General features: G+C 32.6%; 1 protein-coding gene across 1 annotated transcript; it reads left to right on the top strand.

Moving 5' to 3' along the window:
- On the top strand, positions 11,968-14,044 carry LOC109230540 (short-chain dehydrogenase reductase 2a-like). Its single transcript, XM_019396026.1, has 2 exons — positions 11,968-12,145; positions 13,034-14,044. The coding sequence occupies exons 1-2, from the start codon at positions 12,060-12,062 to the stop codon at positions 13,866-13,868; spliced, it is 921 nt and encodes a 306-aa protein (XP_019251571.1). The 5' UTR covers positions 11,968-12,059; the 3' UTR covers positions 13,869-14,044.

Here is a 16,414-nt window from a genome sequence, read left to right as displayed (position 1 = left end):
GCCCAAAATTGAATTCGAAAGTCCCTAGGTTGATTTGACTTGTTTGCCGAAAGTTAGCAATTTGAATATTTGAAAATTTCCTAGATCTGACCATAGGTTGACTTTTTGGCGATCGGGTTCAAATTTTAGTTTTGGGATTTGGTATAGGTCTCTTTTGCTATTTGAAACTTTTCTGCAAAATTTGGTGCAATTCGGAGTTGGTTTGATAGGATTCAGACACTTGGTTGTGATTTTAGAGGTTCTTGAGTTTTCTTTTGAATTTCATGTATTTTGATGTCCGATTCGTGGTTCTAGATGTTATTTTGGTATTTTGATCGCGTGAGCGAGTTCATATGATGTTCTTATTCTTGTGTGCATGTTTGGTTTGGATTCCGATGGGTTCGGGTGAGTTTCAGATCATTTTGAACTTGTGCAACAACTGTTTCTATTGTATGGTGTACTGTGCTTTCCAATCGCAAAGCTTCTCTGGCGATCGCGAAGGGGAAGTTTGGGGCTGGAGTTGGATTGTTCATCGCAAATGCGAGGACCAGGTCGCGAACGTGAAGCGAAGGGGGCTTACCCATTGCAAACGCGACAAGCTTCTTGCGATTCATTGGGGAGACCTGGGGGAGGGCAGGTGGTTACTCTTCGCGAACGCGGACCTTGGTTCACGAACGTGAAGGCGGGCGGGAAATTAATCCTTCGCGAACACGAAGAGTATCTCACGAACACGAAGTCCAATTGGCCAGTGTATCGCAAACGCGTCAGGTGCTTCACGAACGCGAAGAACACTTGATGCCTAGGTATTAAAAGAGCTGAGTCGGGGTTTGAACCATTTTTCACCATTTTTGAAGTTAGAGCTCGGCCTAGAGGCTATTTTGAAGAGATTTTTCTTCCACACTTTATTAGTTAGTGAATTGGTACTTGTTGTGTTATATTTTCATAATCACCCATTGATTTTAACCTGTAATCTAGGATTTTCTATGGTAAAAATTAGGAATTTGGGTTGAAATTGAAGATTTTATAAAATTGAGATTTAGACGTCAAATTGATATCGAATTTTGAAACAAATTACATAACCGGCTCAAAGGTGACGGGTAATCGAGTTTTGGTCCGAATCTCAGATTTTGACCAAGTGGCCCTGGCTTAACTTTTGTTGAATTTTTTCCAATTTCATTAAAGATCGAATTTTTTCCCCCCGAGGGTAGTTTCTAAAACTTAGTTTGAATTATTTGAACTATGTTTGGATAGATTTGACCGGTTTGGAGGCTAATTCCAAAGGAAAGGCCGTGGTTGAGTGTTTATTTGGTTGCGGAAAGAGGTAAGTGTTGTGTCTAACCTTGGCTTGAGGGAATTAGAACTTGCTGAACTATTTGCTATATGAATATGCGGGGAATCGGTGTATATGAAAGGTGACGAGTGTATATGCACCGCCATGAGATTTAGCATGCGGGGTTGGGCTATTTATTTCCATGTTTTCATTTATTCCATGTTATCTCTTGTATATGATTTACTTGTTTCATGTTCTTACCTAACATTTGAGCTTTACTTGTTAATTGCTATTTAATTCTTACTTGCTTTGATTTGTGCACTTCTCACCCAATATCTGTTTACCTGCTGCGTGCTTCTAATTGTATAACTTAAATATTTTCGTTGTCTCACGTTCTACTTGCTTTAAACATTTTTATATTACTTGAGGTACTTTAATATGTTATTCCGTTTATGTGAGTCATTTAGTTATTTTGGTATTATTATTTGCCAAGGTTTGGGTTTTCGAAGTATATTTTATTCTCCGTTTGTTCTGGTAGTTTCATATTGTTCCGCATGTTTCATTTCTCCTTATGTTGGTGTTACAGAAACATTGGTGTTGAGTTGTTTGAGTTGATAAATTGATATTGTGGGATCGAGTTGTGTGCCGCAACAGTATTGATATGAATGGTGGGATTGAGTTGCCACAATGGTATTGAAATGGCATGATATGATATGAAGAAATAAGGAGAAAATGTGATATGAACAGATGATGATATGGTGGGATCGGGTTGCTCGCCGCAACGGATTTGATGTGTTATAAGTTTGTTTGTGGCTATAGAGTTTGTACTCGGTATTGTGATACAAGGTTTGAGTATGGGGCCCTTTTGGTATTTGACTTACGGATCCAGTTATTTGATTTTACTGTTTTATTTTTATTCTTGTTTCTGTTATTATTGTTTCGTACACGTTTATACTAAGTGTCTTGTCATAGCCTCGTCTCTACGTCGTCGAGGTTTGGCTCTACACTTACAGAGTACATAGGGTCGGTTGTACTCATGCTATACTTTTGCACTTCTTGTGCAGATGCTAGTGTTGGTCCCAGCGGCGCGTAGCGCAGACTACTCGGATTCAACCGCTTTTGGAGACTTGAAGTAGAGCTGCTGGCGTTCGCGGTCCCTGAAGTCTCATTCTATCCTATTTTTACTGTTTTTCCTTATTTCAAACGGTTGTATTTCATTCAAACTATATATGTAGAATTCTAGAATGCTCATGTATTCATGACTCCAGATTTCTAAGATATGTTTAGTTTTTGCTATAGGGTATTTATTATATCTGTTTCAGACTATCTCATTATATTATTATTAATATTTTGATTTAAATTGTTAAAACTGGTTAAGTAATTGGCTAACGTTGGCTTGCTTAGCAAGTGAAATGTTAGGCGCCATCACGACCCCGGGGTTGTGATTCCGGGTCATGACAATAGACTCGGGAGTAATAAGAGTGATCAATTATTTTCTACAGATTCGACATATTTAGGTTATTGCTTGTATGATGCACAAACCATGTCATTTGAGGTTCCTTGTGAAATTCGGTGTAACTTGTAAGTCGTGCAACTTGTACTAGATGAGACGAAGTTAACGGACCTAGAATTGCTCCATGTTTGACACTTGTTTATATAGTCAATTAGAAAATTTTTTGTAACCCTCTTATTGTTACAGTGAAGTTTTTTGGATCTTTATGACCCCGTGATTTTTACCTTCATTTTGAGGTTATCCCACGTTAAAAATTTGATGTTCTTTTATCTTCTTTATTTTAGGTTTTCCTCTTATTGACATAACACTTTCGCCTCCCCGTATCACCGCATTGCATTTTACTACGCCTCACCCCGAGGCTCACTCAAACTCGCCCTAAAGACATCTGTTAAAATACTGCTTATGATTTCATTGAGAAGTTTTATTTTTTGTCTCATACAACTGACACTAGTTGTATGAGGCTCCTTTTTGTCTTACAAATTTGTGGACCAAATCTTACACTTCTGGGTCCACAGATCTCTGGGTCCACAAAACTGTGAGACAAAAAGGTTGCCTCATACAACTAGTGTCAGTTGTATGAGACACAAAATAAAATTTTCCGATTTCATCAGCTAACACTTCATATCACAATCTTAAAGGACACAAAGTCAATCAAATACTTAAATGTGTAGCATGGCATGTATGCCAAAGTTCTTTATTTATATTCTTCTTTGTTGAGTACAAAGCTTATTGAAAAAGGGGTCTATTCATTTCCGAAATCAACTAGAAACAATGCGATCGATCAATATTATACCATCCTCATTTTTTTTGTGTGGGTTTCTTTTCCAGAATCAAAAGGAAATTCAAAATGGCAGCGAATATTATGGTTTTTTTACCACAAGGGAAGGCGAGTGTTACTGGTTTTTTTCTTTTTTTTTCCTTTTCTAGTTTTAATTATGTATAAACATGTGAGATGAGGAATCTAGGAGGTAAAAGGTTTTTTAAAAAAAAAAAAAAAAAAAAGTGCGAAGTTCTGAATGAGAGTTGCATCTTTGCTTATTCTATAGCATTTGCTTCGACTTGGGAGGTCAATGTTACTTAAGCTTCCAAATAAAGTGGAAAAGCATAATATCTTAAGAGAAAAAGGGGAGAGTTTCAGTTGCCAACATATTTTATTTCGTGCCCTTTGGTGATAGGAAGAGGAACGAATGCTATAATTAATTAGAGCCAACTTGCAGTTTAAACTTAAGAGCAAGAAAATGGACAAGAAGTTCCTAGTTTGAGACTTAGGGTATGTTTGGTACGAAAAATATTTTTCAGAAAATATTTTCATGAAAAATAAATGATTTTCTTATTTATTATTTAGTGTTTGGGTTAATTAGAAAAATATACTTTTTGAAATTATACAATTCAGGCAAAAACTATAAAAGACGAAATGGGTGAAGGCGGGGGAGGAGCAGGGAGTGGGGGTCCGGGGTCGAGGTCAGGGGCAAGGGTGAGTGTGGGTGTGAGAAATGTTGAAAGAGAGTTTTGGAAAATATTTTTCCTCCTCTTGATAGGGAAGTTATTTTTCTTCAATTGGAGGAAAACAAGTTCGTACGGAAAATATTTTCTAAAACAAACCAACTAAACATGAAAAAATTAAAAAATATTTTTTAGAAAATACTTTCCTTCGTATCAAACACACTGTTAAATTTGTGGAATAATTAATACTTTCTGGATAACTTTATCAAATACTTCAAATTTAGTATTGTATTGGGTGATACCCTTTTTTGCTTGAGCCCGACCGGGTTGGGTCCGGTCCGGAGCAAGTCGGGGCCATCGAACCCGACCTGGATGCAAGGTAGAACGACGGCCACGTCTACAACCGAGGTCGAGTCATTTCGAGACCGTTACAGAGCTCGATATGAGTCACCACCGGATGGAGAAACACACAAGGTCGGAAGCCGGACTCGTAACGGATAACCAAGCGTCGCCGGATATCTCGCCCAAACGTGATTTTCTCAACCACTTCAGGCCATTAAGGCGTAATTACAGGGATCCACGACGTAATCAATTGACCTACCTTATTTTTACCCTTAATCAGAATGTATAAAAGGGGATCTCTCTAAATTCTTATGGGCATGAAGGACAATCGTTCTAAGCAATATTATATTCTGCGATTATTTACTTTAACAGCAATTGTTGAGTCTTTATCTTTTTTTTTTCTCAACTTAAACCTTTTGTATCTTTTAGTTCACGGATCCTTAAAACCCCATATAAATTCAATTGTTATCCGGATTTGAGGGTAAACAAGTATATCCCACTAGGCATTTTAATTTTTGACAATACCCAACATAGCTTCAGAGAAGATCTTCCCAAAATCCCAAGAAATGCAAATACAGATATACAGTATCCAATTGTGCACTGTGTTGGCACGAATTCGATATCTCAATCCAGCGTAGTGCAGGTAAAATTTTGTGCAAATAATGTTGACTTTTAGTCACAATTCAGCTCGTACGTATGTTTTAATCTGGGACTATTGGAGGTTTTACATACTTCCTGTACAAAATTCCTACATGTAATCAAATTCCTAGTTTCACTTATTTCATCCATGGAATTAATCAAGAGGGAATTAGTCGAGATGTTTACAAATTGGCTCGGACATTAAAGATATTAAAAATATACTTCCTCCGTTCACTTTACTTGTCACGTTTTGACTTTTCACGCCCCTTAAAAAATAATAAATAAAGTGCATAGTTTACCATGATACCCATATTAATTGATGCATATTTTTAGTGGTTTTAAGAAAATGATTTGAAATGAGTAATTAATGTTGGGGGTATAATAGGAAAAAGAAAATTGTCTTCTATTGATATGCTAAAATGGACAAGTAAAAGTGAAAATTTATTTTTAGAATATTGGACAAGTATATATATATATATATATATATATATATATATATATATATATATATATATATATATATATATCCCACTAAAAATTTTGATTTTGACGATATCCAATAGTTTGAGAGATCTGGGATCTATCCAGAATCCCAAAAATTTGCAAATACAGATACAGAATCCAGCTTGTACATTGTGTTGGCACGAATTTAGTACCTCAATCATCACAGCCAACATTTATTTTAAGGTTTTCATTATGTCAACTTTATACAGATAGACATAGTTCCGTGCTTCTTCAAGAATCAAACTGTAAATAACTCACTAATTTAATCAAATTCCTAGTTTCACTTTCCTATAGGTTTCATAACTTTTCAAGTAGATCCGAATCTTCACAGCTGGTTTTGGGGGATCTTTTGACATTTGACTATATATCATAGTTGTAACTTAATTACCTAGGATGACTATTATTCCATGATATCCAGCCTGTACGATTATCATTAGGAGCAATTTACTAAACTAAATATGTTTAGGGGTTGTTTGATTTGATTGTATCGACCCAATTAATTCTCACATAAAATTATAAATGTTTGGTTGGGTGCATAAGAAAAAAAAAATCTGTGCATAACTTAATGTACTGTTTGGTTGGTAGTATTAACAAATTAAATTATACGAGAATCTATATATTTTTTAAACGAAAAAAATATGAAATAGAAATACGTACGTGTACTAATAATAACTTGAGCTAGTATGTGAACCAAAAAACCCCCTTACGGTATTGTGTTTTATAGAAGAAATGTAGTACATCCTAAGATAAATAAGTCCATTATCCTGTTATCATATTAGTAGTGTAATAATACGATAATAATATACAGAAAGGCGGATTCGTGATTTTTAAGTGTACTAATATCTATGAACGTGCGTTGCACGTTAATAATGGTACGTGATGATTTAAAAAATTATTGAAAAATATTATTATATTAGCATAATACATGAATTAAAAATAAAAGGACATCATCAAAACTTACACAAATGATCAATTTTGTCAAGTTAGATAATTATATAGTATAGTTTAAAAGTATTTAATGTGATAGTATTTTAACGAACACTTCTTTGTGGACAATACTTTTTTTGTGTATGCTTCCTCCTAATACGTTGGTTGCTCTGCCTTACCCAGAACTCTTGTTGTCGATCTTGATATCCTTCTTGAAAGTGCAACATACAGTTGTTCTTGCAAGAAAACATATTTGCGGTAAATATAATCCAATATTTAGGATGTTTGTTCTTGTGCTTTATTTATTATATTTGTAAAACATAAACATACTAAAAATTATTTTCACATAAACTTAAAAGGATATTCCTTAATTTCAAAAAACGAAAGTTGAATTCAGGGATAAGAATATACTTGGAAGCATATTAACCAGTATCATAATTAATGCATGTATGACGTTATTATCAAAACTTCTATATACCATATGTGTGCTATTACATAAGCTATTCGGCGTATCTAAGTTTTCAGTAGCATGACAGACATATTTTTCTTCAAAATTAACCTATTATACAATAATGGAAGATCAATTTTAACTTAGTCTATTGTATATACTGTGAAACTAACATACGTAAGAAATAAGAAACTTGAAAACAAACATGTATGGTAAAAGGTCGTTTGGTATTAAATTATTTAAGTATTCTTTTTGGTAGTAATTATTGGTATCATTTTCTACTAGAGTCAAAATCTGAAATTTTGTTTTTACTATAAAATTGCAATCAACTTTTTATTTAGTCGATCAACATATTCATTTCTGCTAGCTAAGATATCTTTTTAATTCTATCATGCGATTTGCAGAAATTGCGTTTTAATCTAATGATAAAAATATTTCTCTTATTAAATGCACTACTATTGCTATTGGGATTGATAACCAAGTGTTCAGGAAGAATCAAATCATCTTTTATTGGATGCTCTTCTTCGTTTCCGACATGAAGCAAGAAGACACTGAATACTGGATCTATTTTTACTTTATATCTTTTGTCAGTTGAATCTTTTTTGTTTGAGGCCAGAAGTATAACTTTGGCAAGCAAGTTTTTACAGTCTCTGCTTTGGTCGATTTTGGAACTACTGGTAGTACTTGACATAAATCACCTCCCAAACCATTAATTTTTCACTGAACGGCTCATTAATATCCAATTAGAACTCCGGGCAATTATTCCGATCGTCTGACACTTAGCCATAAGTGCTTCATTCCATATTATCAATTTTGCTATCCTTATAAATTTAGCACCATTGCTCTGCTTTGATATATTTGTGATGGTTATTTAAATTGTTTGAAGAGGTATATCAAATCTAAAGTGGGTGGCCTCACAATAAAATCGTTGTTGGTATACCACTTGCTATTATTGCTAACAGTGTCATGCCTCTTGATATGATATTTGCAAGTAATGCATGACATAGAAATATCATTTCGATTCCCTTGGAGGCATCTACAAAGAATAATCCCGTTATACCAGAGTTGACTCTTTATAATATAGTCTTGAAAGCTTATTCTTGTTTAGGATTTAGCTTTGATTGTGCTTCCTCAGACACTTGTATAGAATTTTGATTATTAATAATATACTAACCTTTTTACTTTGTGTTCTAACGCTCTTTTATGGAATAAATTTATGTACCCTAAGATTTTTTTAGCTTGAATAAGAATTTTACTCATATGAACTTAAAAAATAATTGAATTGGATTCTCTTGCTAAATAATTAGTTAAAAGATTTAATTATTTGGTTTTAACATAAAAAATAATTTATTCTATGTTGATTCGGAACTTAATATTAGTTCATCTCTTATTTTGAATATTTAATCTTAATTATAATTTTATCCACCAAAATTTTATTTTCAAAGAGTAAAAGATTGATATGACATTTCACTTTTGATCTTTATGTTTGTAGAATCATTAGTGGTATTGACTCTTACCAATTATGTTTTTCTCTCTTTCTCACACATTTATATTCTTAAATATTTTCTTACTTGTTGTCTAATAATTGAGTATTTTTCAATATTACACGAAAAATTGATAAAAAATATTATTTGAGTAGGAAAATAGTTTAAATATATTATAAAAATATATTATCGCGGGGTATTTTTTTCTCAATTTAAACTCTTTATGCAGTCCATTTAATATTACTTTTATTTTTTCTTCGTATTGGACGTTATGGAGTGGTAGTGTATTGCCAATAAGGAGAATTCTTATGAAATTGATTTTATTAAACCTTCCTACATATTTTTAATAAGAATTTAATAGAATTTTTTTTATTAATTTTAAAATCTTAAATATTAAAAATTAGCATAGGTATTGTAGTCCAAAAAATAGGTTATTGCAGTTATGTCCTTTCCCTGTGAGTTCTTTCGTTTAATATTTTAGGGCTATTTTGATATAGTAGTATTGCATTTATGATTTTATAATAACATAGGCTCTCATTTTTTCTAAAAGTAATAGGATTACATGACTAAAGATATTACTTGTTAAATTTTATATGAATTAGACAGCCCGAAAGTAATTATACTAATAGGATTTCTAAAGGTAATCATGTAGGATTCTTAACGTGTAGCATTATGTCCTAAAACTAATACGATTATAAGGCTAATATCTAGAATTCAAGCTATGTCCTTTTATCATGTTATTATGCTTAATATTACAAGATTATTTTTGTAAACCAGCATTGTATTCATGCTTTTGTAATAATATAGATGATTTTATGAAGTACTACTACACCCCTTATTCTTTTGTGGTGTTGTTTTGAAACTGAAGATAATCATATACATACTTCAAAATGGTTTATTTTATATACACTGATATAAAAAACTATTACATTATTAGTGTATTTTAATTTGTTGAAAAAATTAATTCGCTTTATTATTCACGTTGTTTGTAATCTAATTATTTGTACATAAATGTTAAAATCATTTAATACATATTGAGTCAATTATTCAAATGATCACTCAACTACTCGAAATTACAATTAGTGTATTTTAATTTGTTGAAAAAATTAATTTGCTTTATTTTTCACGTTGTTTGTAATCTAATTCTTTTTACATAAATATTAAACTCATTTAGTATATACAGATTCCATTATTCAAATGGTCACTCAACTATCTGAAATAACCTACTAAAGTTATCTTTCTTTCCTTGGTAATAGCTAAGTCGCTTAATTATGCCAACATCACTCAGGAGGTCACTCTAGAATTCTCAAAATTGTTATTACCAAATACCTATTTTACCCTCTAAATTATCAACTTTTGTCTTCTTTTTATTTTCTTTTAACTTCTTTATATTATAATTTTTTTCTTTCAATTTATATTATGGACTTACCTATAGAAAAAATAAATTTACTTATAAATTAAAAAAATATTATTTAAGCATATAAATGTTAGAATAATAAAATATTGAACATAGTTAAAAAAAAATTAATTAGAACAATTTGTTTGTAATAATAATATTGATATTAAAAACAAAAAGTCAGAAATTTATTTACAGAATTAAAAATAAGAAAATATTTAAAATATATATTCCATGCACATAATATAAAAATAATTATTTAAATAATAATAAAAATAAGAAATAATATACGTCATGTATTCTTAAAAATTATGCTCAATTATACTATTATTCTGGCATTATATATGCTAGAAAACTAAGTTTTTATTTTTTTTATTTTATAAATAATATTTGTTTGTTCTAAGGTAACTCCATATATAGATTAAAACTAGAAAAATCATAATAATAAAAAAGTAAAAAAAGAAGAAGATAAAAGTTGATAATTACGAGGAAGAAAAAAGATATTTGACAATTAAAAGTTTGAGAAATCTATTTGATTGACCTTCTGAGTGCTATATATAGGCATAGTTAAATGATTTTTCTGTTACAAACAAAAAAATGACTTTATTAGATAATTTCGGATAATTAATAAGTGATCATTTGGGTAATGGTATAAGCTAATCAAAGATAGTACTGATACAGTAAGTTCTCCATTAATATTGGAGTTAAACAATTCCGATTTTATGTGTCAAAATAACGTTGTTTCCTATTTCATGGTCCATTCCTTGCCTATTAGCTATGTAAATTGCTATTGAGGAATTGATTCGTGGATGTATACATTATTTTTCTTATAGAGTTATTTTTAGTCAGCATAGATCTCCTTAGATTTCAATCAATCCAATGTAGCAAAAATAATATAAAAGCATGCAATAAACGGTTACATTATGTTATAAATTACAAACTGTATATTATGTGAATATAGCAAGACAATGTATTGTAATTATACCCATTGGACAAATTGAGGAGGACTTACCAATATCTTTTTGGTAACAATTTCTGAAAATTAATAATCCCAACCACCCAGATTTCATCAAAATATCTTAAAAATTTCTAAATAGATAAGAAATTTAATTATACTTTATTTTGGTAAATAAGCTATGTAATTATACGCTAAAACATAGAGATTAATTTTTATGAAGTTAAAAAAGTTGGTAGAAGATCACTTAGTTTAATTGGTGATATTTCACTTAAGATTTGAATGAACAGTTTAGTATACCTTTTACTCACTATTTGAGTGAACCAGTTAATATGCATATTCTTAGGCAAATCATAAACAAAGTCATAAAAATATAGTAGCTTTTACATCGATATTGTAACCTATCCGATATTTGTTAAAAAATATTCCCTCCGGTCCAAAATAAGTGATTTTTTGGATGTTTTCACACAAATTAAGAAATCCACCTTTTAGCATTAATTAGCAATAGAATTGACCATATTAACCTTTACTATCTCACATAAACACTCCTAACACGTATTCCAACACCATTTACTTCAAGGACAATGTAGGAAAAAAATAATTAATTCATTCTTGAAATCTGGAAAAATCACTTATTTTGGACCACAAAAAAAAGGCCAAAAAATTACTTATTTTGGACCGGAGGGAGTATTTTACCAGGGGAAGCAATCTTACCTATTCAGGCTATTCTAGACAGATATATATAACATTCTAATATTATAAATATTATTTTTACACTAACAACATATATAGAAGGTCAACCTTTTTTACGTGCATAGCCTGTGGCATTAGCACATGACCACATGAAACTGGTGAAAAGAGAAAAGTGTAAAGCTAGCTGTATTTTTTGGTAAGCCAAGTTTGGTTAAGGTTATGGGAATTCCCGAGGAAATTGCCCTCAAAGTTGGGAATCTCACACTATACCCCAACCGGCAACCACCCTTCCTCCCCCCAAGCCCCACAATCCACCCCTTAGTTCTCTTGTGGGAGAGGGGGGGGGGGGTGCTAAATCCCCTATAAATTTACCCATTTTCTCTAAAGCATAAACCCAACAACGATCCATAATTATTCTCACTCTATACTCTCTATCCTTTATCTTTATCTCTTGCAGACTCTCATAATGCCTGCTCAAGTGATGCCTGAGAAACCTTTTACTGAAGTTCATGCCATAGGGAAGGAAATTGGTTCTGCAAATTTTATCAAAAGGTAATATAAATTCTATTCCTCAGTTTCATTTTGGATGACAGTTTTTTGTATTTTAAAAATTAAACAATGACACATTTAATTTCTATTCTTTAACTTAACCGAAGAAATATTGTTATAAGATGTTTAAAACTTATTTTAATATGTGTCAGACACTTTTTCTTTATCATAGCTAGCCTTATAAAATGAAATGAACAGAGTAGTTATCTTTCCTCACCATTCAAGAAATTCTTGTTTTCATGCATGTTTCTGCATGAAAAAGCTGTAGAGATCCTATAAAATATTATCGACGGCTTAATTCGAAAAAGAAAGAAAGAAAGAGGAGCTAAAAGGAAAAATATTCTTTCTCCACACTTCATTGTCTCCAACTCTCACGAAACAGGTAGCTTTTCCAAGAAAATATAAACTCTGGAAAGCGCGTTCAAACAGCCACCATTGATTTTAGAAAAATAATTGAAATACCACTGAAATCAAATATACTCATTCTTTCTTTTGTTTACTTAATTATTTAAATTCATTATTCTCTTTTTCTTTTGTATACTGCTTTCTTCCTTAATTCCTCTCTGTTTCGTTATATAAATGACATTTTTTTCCCTCTTCTGTCCTTAAAAGAATGATACCTTCTTGTATTTAAAAAATCCTTGTAGTAAACTTCCAATTTTATCCTTAATGATATGTTCTTATAAACTATAGATATGTCATGAATGTTTATAACTGGAAGTTATATTGGTACATAGTTTATGGTACGTGACAAAGTCACTTTTTAAGTGCGTGTTGAGTCAACTATCGCTATATAAAATGAAACTAAGGAAGTATAATTTGACTTTCTTCTTGTTGATCGTAGAATTATTTGTAACAAAGGATTAATTAATTCTCCTTTCTGTTGTACAGGCTAGAAGGAAAGATTGCAATTGTAACAGGTGGAGCAAGAGGAATTGGAGAGGCAACAGTGAGACTATTTGCTAGACATGGAGCCAAAGTTGTAATAGCAGACATAGAGGACAGCATTGGCAATGCTCTAGCCAATTCTTTGTCACCTTCAGCCACTTATGTGCATTGTGATGTTACATCAGAAGAAGATATAAAGAACTTAATTGACTCAACAATTTTCAAGTATGGACATCTCGATATTATGTTCAACAATGCAGGAATTTTGGGAAACCAAAAAAAGCACAAGAAGAGCATAGTCAATTTCGATCCTAATGAATTCGATAAAATTATGTCTGTGAACGTACGAGGAGCTGCTCTGGGAATGAAGCACGCGGCTAGGGTTATGATCCCACGAGGCTATGGTTGCATAATTTCAACTTCTAGTGTTGCTGGAGTTATGGGAGGGCTAGGACCACATGCTTATACAGCTTCAAAACATGCAATTATTGGGCTAACAAAGAATGCTGCTTGTGAATTAGGGTGCCATGGGATTAGGGTTAATTGTATATCACCATTTGGCGTCGCAACATCAATGTTGATTAATGCATGGAACCATTGCGAAGAAGATGAAGGAGAAGAAAATGGGGTGAAACTTGGGGTGCCTTGTGAAGAAGAAGTGGAGAAAATGGAGGAATTTGTGAGAAATTTGGCAAATTTGAAAGGCACAAATTTAAGGGCTAAGGATATTGCTGAGGCTGCACTTTATTTGGCAAGTGATGAATCCAAATATGTAAGTGGTCATAATCTTGTTGTTGACGGTGGGATTACTACCGCAAGAAATTGCATTGGCTTGTAGTGAGAGAAAAAAACGTTTTTTTTTTTTATATAAATAGTTATCTCGTGAATGAACGAATGTGGTGTTTGGATTTGACTGAGGAAGAATTGGTTCTAGATTAGTGTTTAGGAAAAAACAATTGGTTGTATTTGGATTTGACTTTGGAAGAATTAGTTTTGGAACATAATTTATTTGGATTTGGTTGTTTTCCAAAGTCTTTAAGATTTAATTTTGGTTCAATTTTATTGAAAGCTATCATCGAAGGAGTAAATATACATAATACATTTATAGCAAAGGCTTCCATATGATTAAAATTTCCATAAGGTCCTCAAGCACAACAAAAAGAATTCAAAATTGAAATTTGGGGACTTTAAAAGAAACTGGATAGATCGAAATGTAATTTTCGGAAGTGTTTGTGTTCCCCCTTCTTCGAATGATTTCTGGTTTCTAAAACTAAAGCCTTTAAGAAAAAACTAAAGACCTGCCTCTAAATACAAATTTCGCAATCTTTTTATTCAAGACAAAAAAAAGGTTATAAATTAAAAAATATAATATGGAGATCAGTATTACAGAATTCGCAATCTCCAGTATGACACTAAATCTACAAATGATGTCCCGTGATTCCTCTCCTCACAAACATCGCTCCAAGGGCTGTTGGCTTGCTGTTGAAGGGAAAAGAGCCGTCACGAATAGTTTTATGGTTGTCACCAACAAAGATTTGAGATTTGCCTGCCACGAATGAAAGATTTGGAGCCGCCAACCTGAATTCTTGACTTTTACATTTTTTTTGTTGTGTTTGATCACGGACAGAGATCGCCAATGTAGAGAAGACTTTGGATGATTTCTGTTTAACTAAAAAATGGAATTTTAGTCAAAGCTAGAATTTAGAAGAACTCGGGTTACTAATAATTAAAGAAATAAATAAAAGAAAATAATTCCGAGTAGCATATAATAATCAAGAAAAATAAGTGATACCAATGTATATTTCAATAGCTTTTTTGTGTGTCCTACAACTGATCACATATCTCCTTATTATAGGTACTTTTGAGAATGTACGTTATGCCTAAATCATAATGAGGCTATTATGAATAATTAAAGACATTAAATGCTACGTTACACAATCATTACATTGAATATATATATTCCTTAACGGACTCAGCATTTAATACCCATTAAATGTTGTATCTGCACGCTTTTTTATAACCAGATTCATTCCTTCTGATGCCCGGATATAAATAATTTAAATAGGTACGGGCGCTGTGCTACTTATCTGATGTCCCGTGCCTCTTCCTCCTTCTTTGCTCGTGTCTGTATTACAATTCTTGAATCGTGTCTAATTGAGATTTATTGACCTTTTGACCAATCCACGTGTCCTGACACGTCACCATATATATAAAATACAATTTTTCCCCAATACAAATAGTCCCCCCACTTTCCATTTATTCATCAGTTTGAATATTTGGGAAGTGGAATTTATTTAAAAGAGAATTTTTGTCACCATTAATGCTCTGACAGAATTGACGTTTCAATTGTCACTTCCATTTAATGCATTAGACACGTGTCATCCTCTTATTGGTTCTACAATTTTGCAGCACTTTCTTAGGCTTTCTTTTCGGCTTCCCTATTCATGAAGTGTCAGTTATCATTATTATAGCTCTTCCATCATTGTATTTTTTCCTTTTGCCGGTCACCCATTAGTATAAATATAACTTCTTTACTTGTCTTTTACCACATGAAGCGTGTAAAACACTTTAATTCTTCAAAAACCTCCTATTCTCTTCTCCTTTACTTCAATCTTCTTTGTCATGGCTTCACCAAACCCTAACCCTAGGAGAACTCCCATTTTAGATAACTTCCCCAATGCTCCTGTTAGGCATAGAAGAGGGGGTAGACTCCGTAGCTTGGGGTCTGCTCGTGGTGGTAGCACATCCACTCCTTCTTCTAGCTCGGGTCCTTCTTCTAGGACTAGAGGTTCCCCTTTCTCAGAGTATCTTCTTCTAGGAATAAAGAATCCTCTGAGCCCCTTCGTGAGCCTCTAGTTGAAGAAATAGTCCNGTTTGAGTGTTGAAGTATGAAGCCTCGAGCACTTGATAGTTTCTCTCATTTGGTCCTTTTCCTGAAAAGGAAATACATACGGGACTCGGAGGTACGATTATAGATGAAGACTGCTTAACCCGTTTAAATTTCTATCAGAATAATTGTAACCCTAGGCCAGGAATTTTAGGTTATTCCGTGTGCCTTACAGGCCGTGACTCATCATTTAGTACGGGCTAGCTTTTTGCCTATCATCTAAAATCGTTAGTAAAATTTTAACAATTCAAAAAATTAAATGTAAAATGGTGATACCTGACCATGGGTATTCCTTAGAAGTAATATCTCTTCAAATGAACAGCATTCCAATGTGAAGGTAGTACTTTGCCATCCATTGTCTCCAATTCATATGCTCTCTTGCCTGCAATATCACGAACTCTATAGGGTCCTTCCCATGTTGGACTCAATTTACCCGTGTTGGCTGCCTTTGTAGACTGGAAAACCTTTTTAAGTACGAAGTCCCCAACTTTAAAGAA

The sequence above is a fragment of the Nicotiana attenuata genome, chromosome 7, assembly GCF_001879085.1.
Source record: "Nicotiana attenuata strain UT chromosome 7, NIATTr2, whole genome shotgun sequence".
Classification (NCBI taxonomy): domain Eukaryota; kingdom Viridiplantae; phylum Streptophyta; class Magnoliopsida; order Solanales; family Solanaceae; genus Nicotiana; species Nicotiana attenuata.
This window is presented reverse-complemented; position numbering and strand designations above follow the sequence as displayed.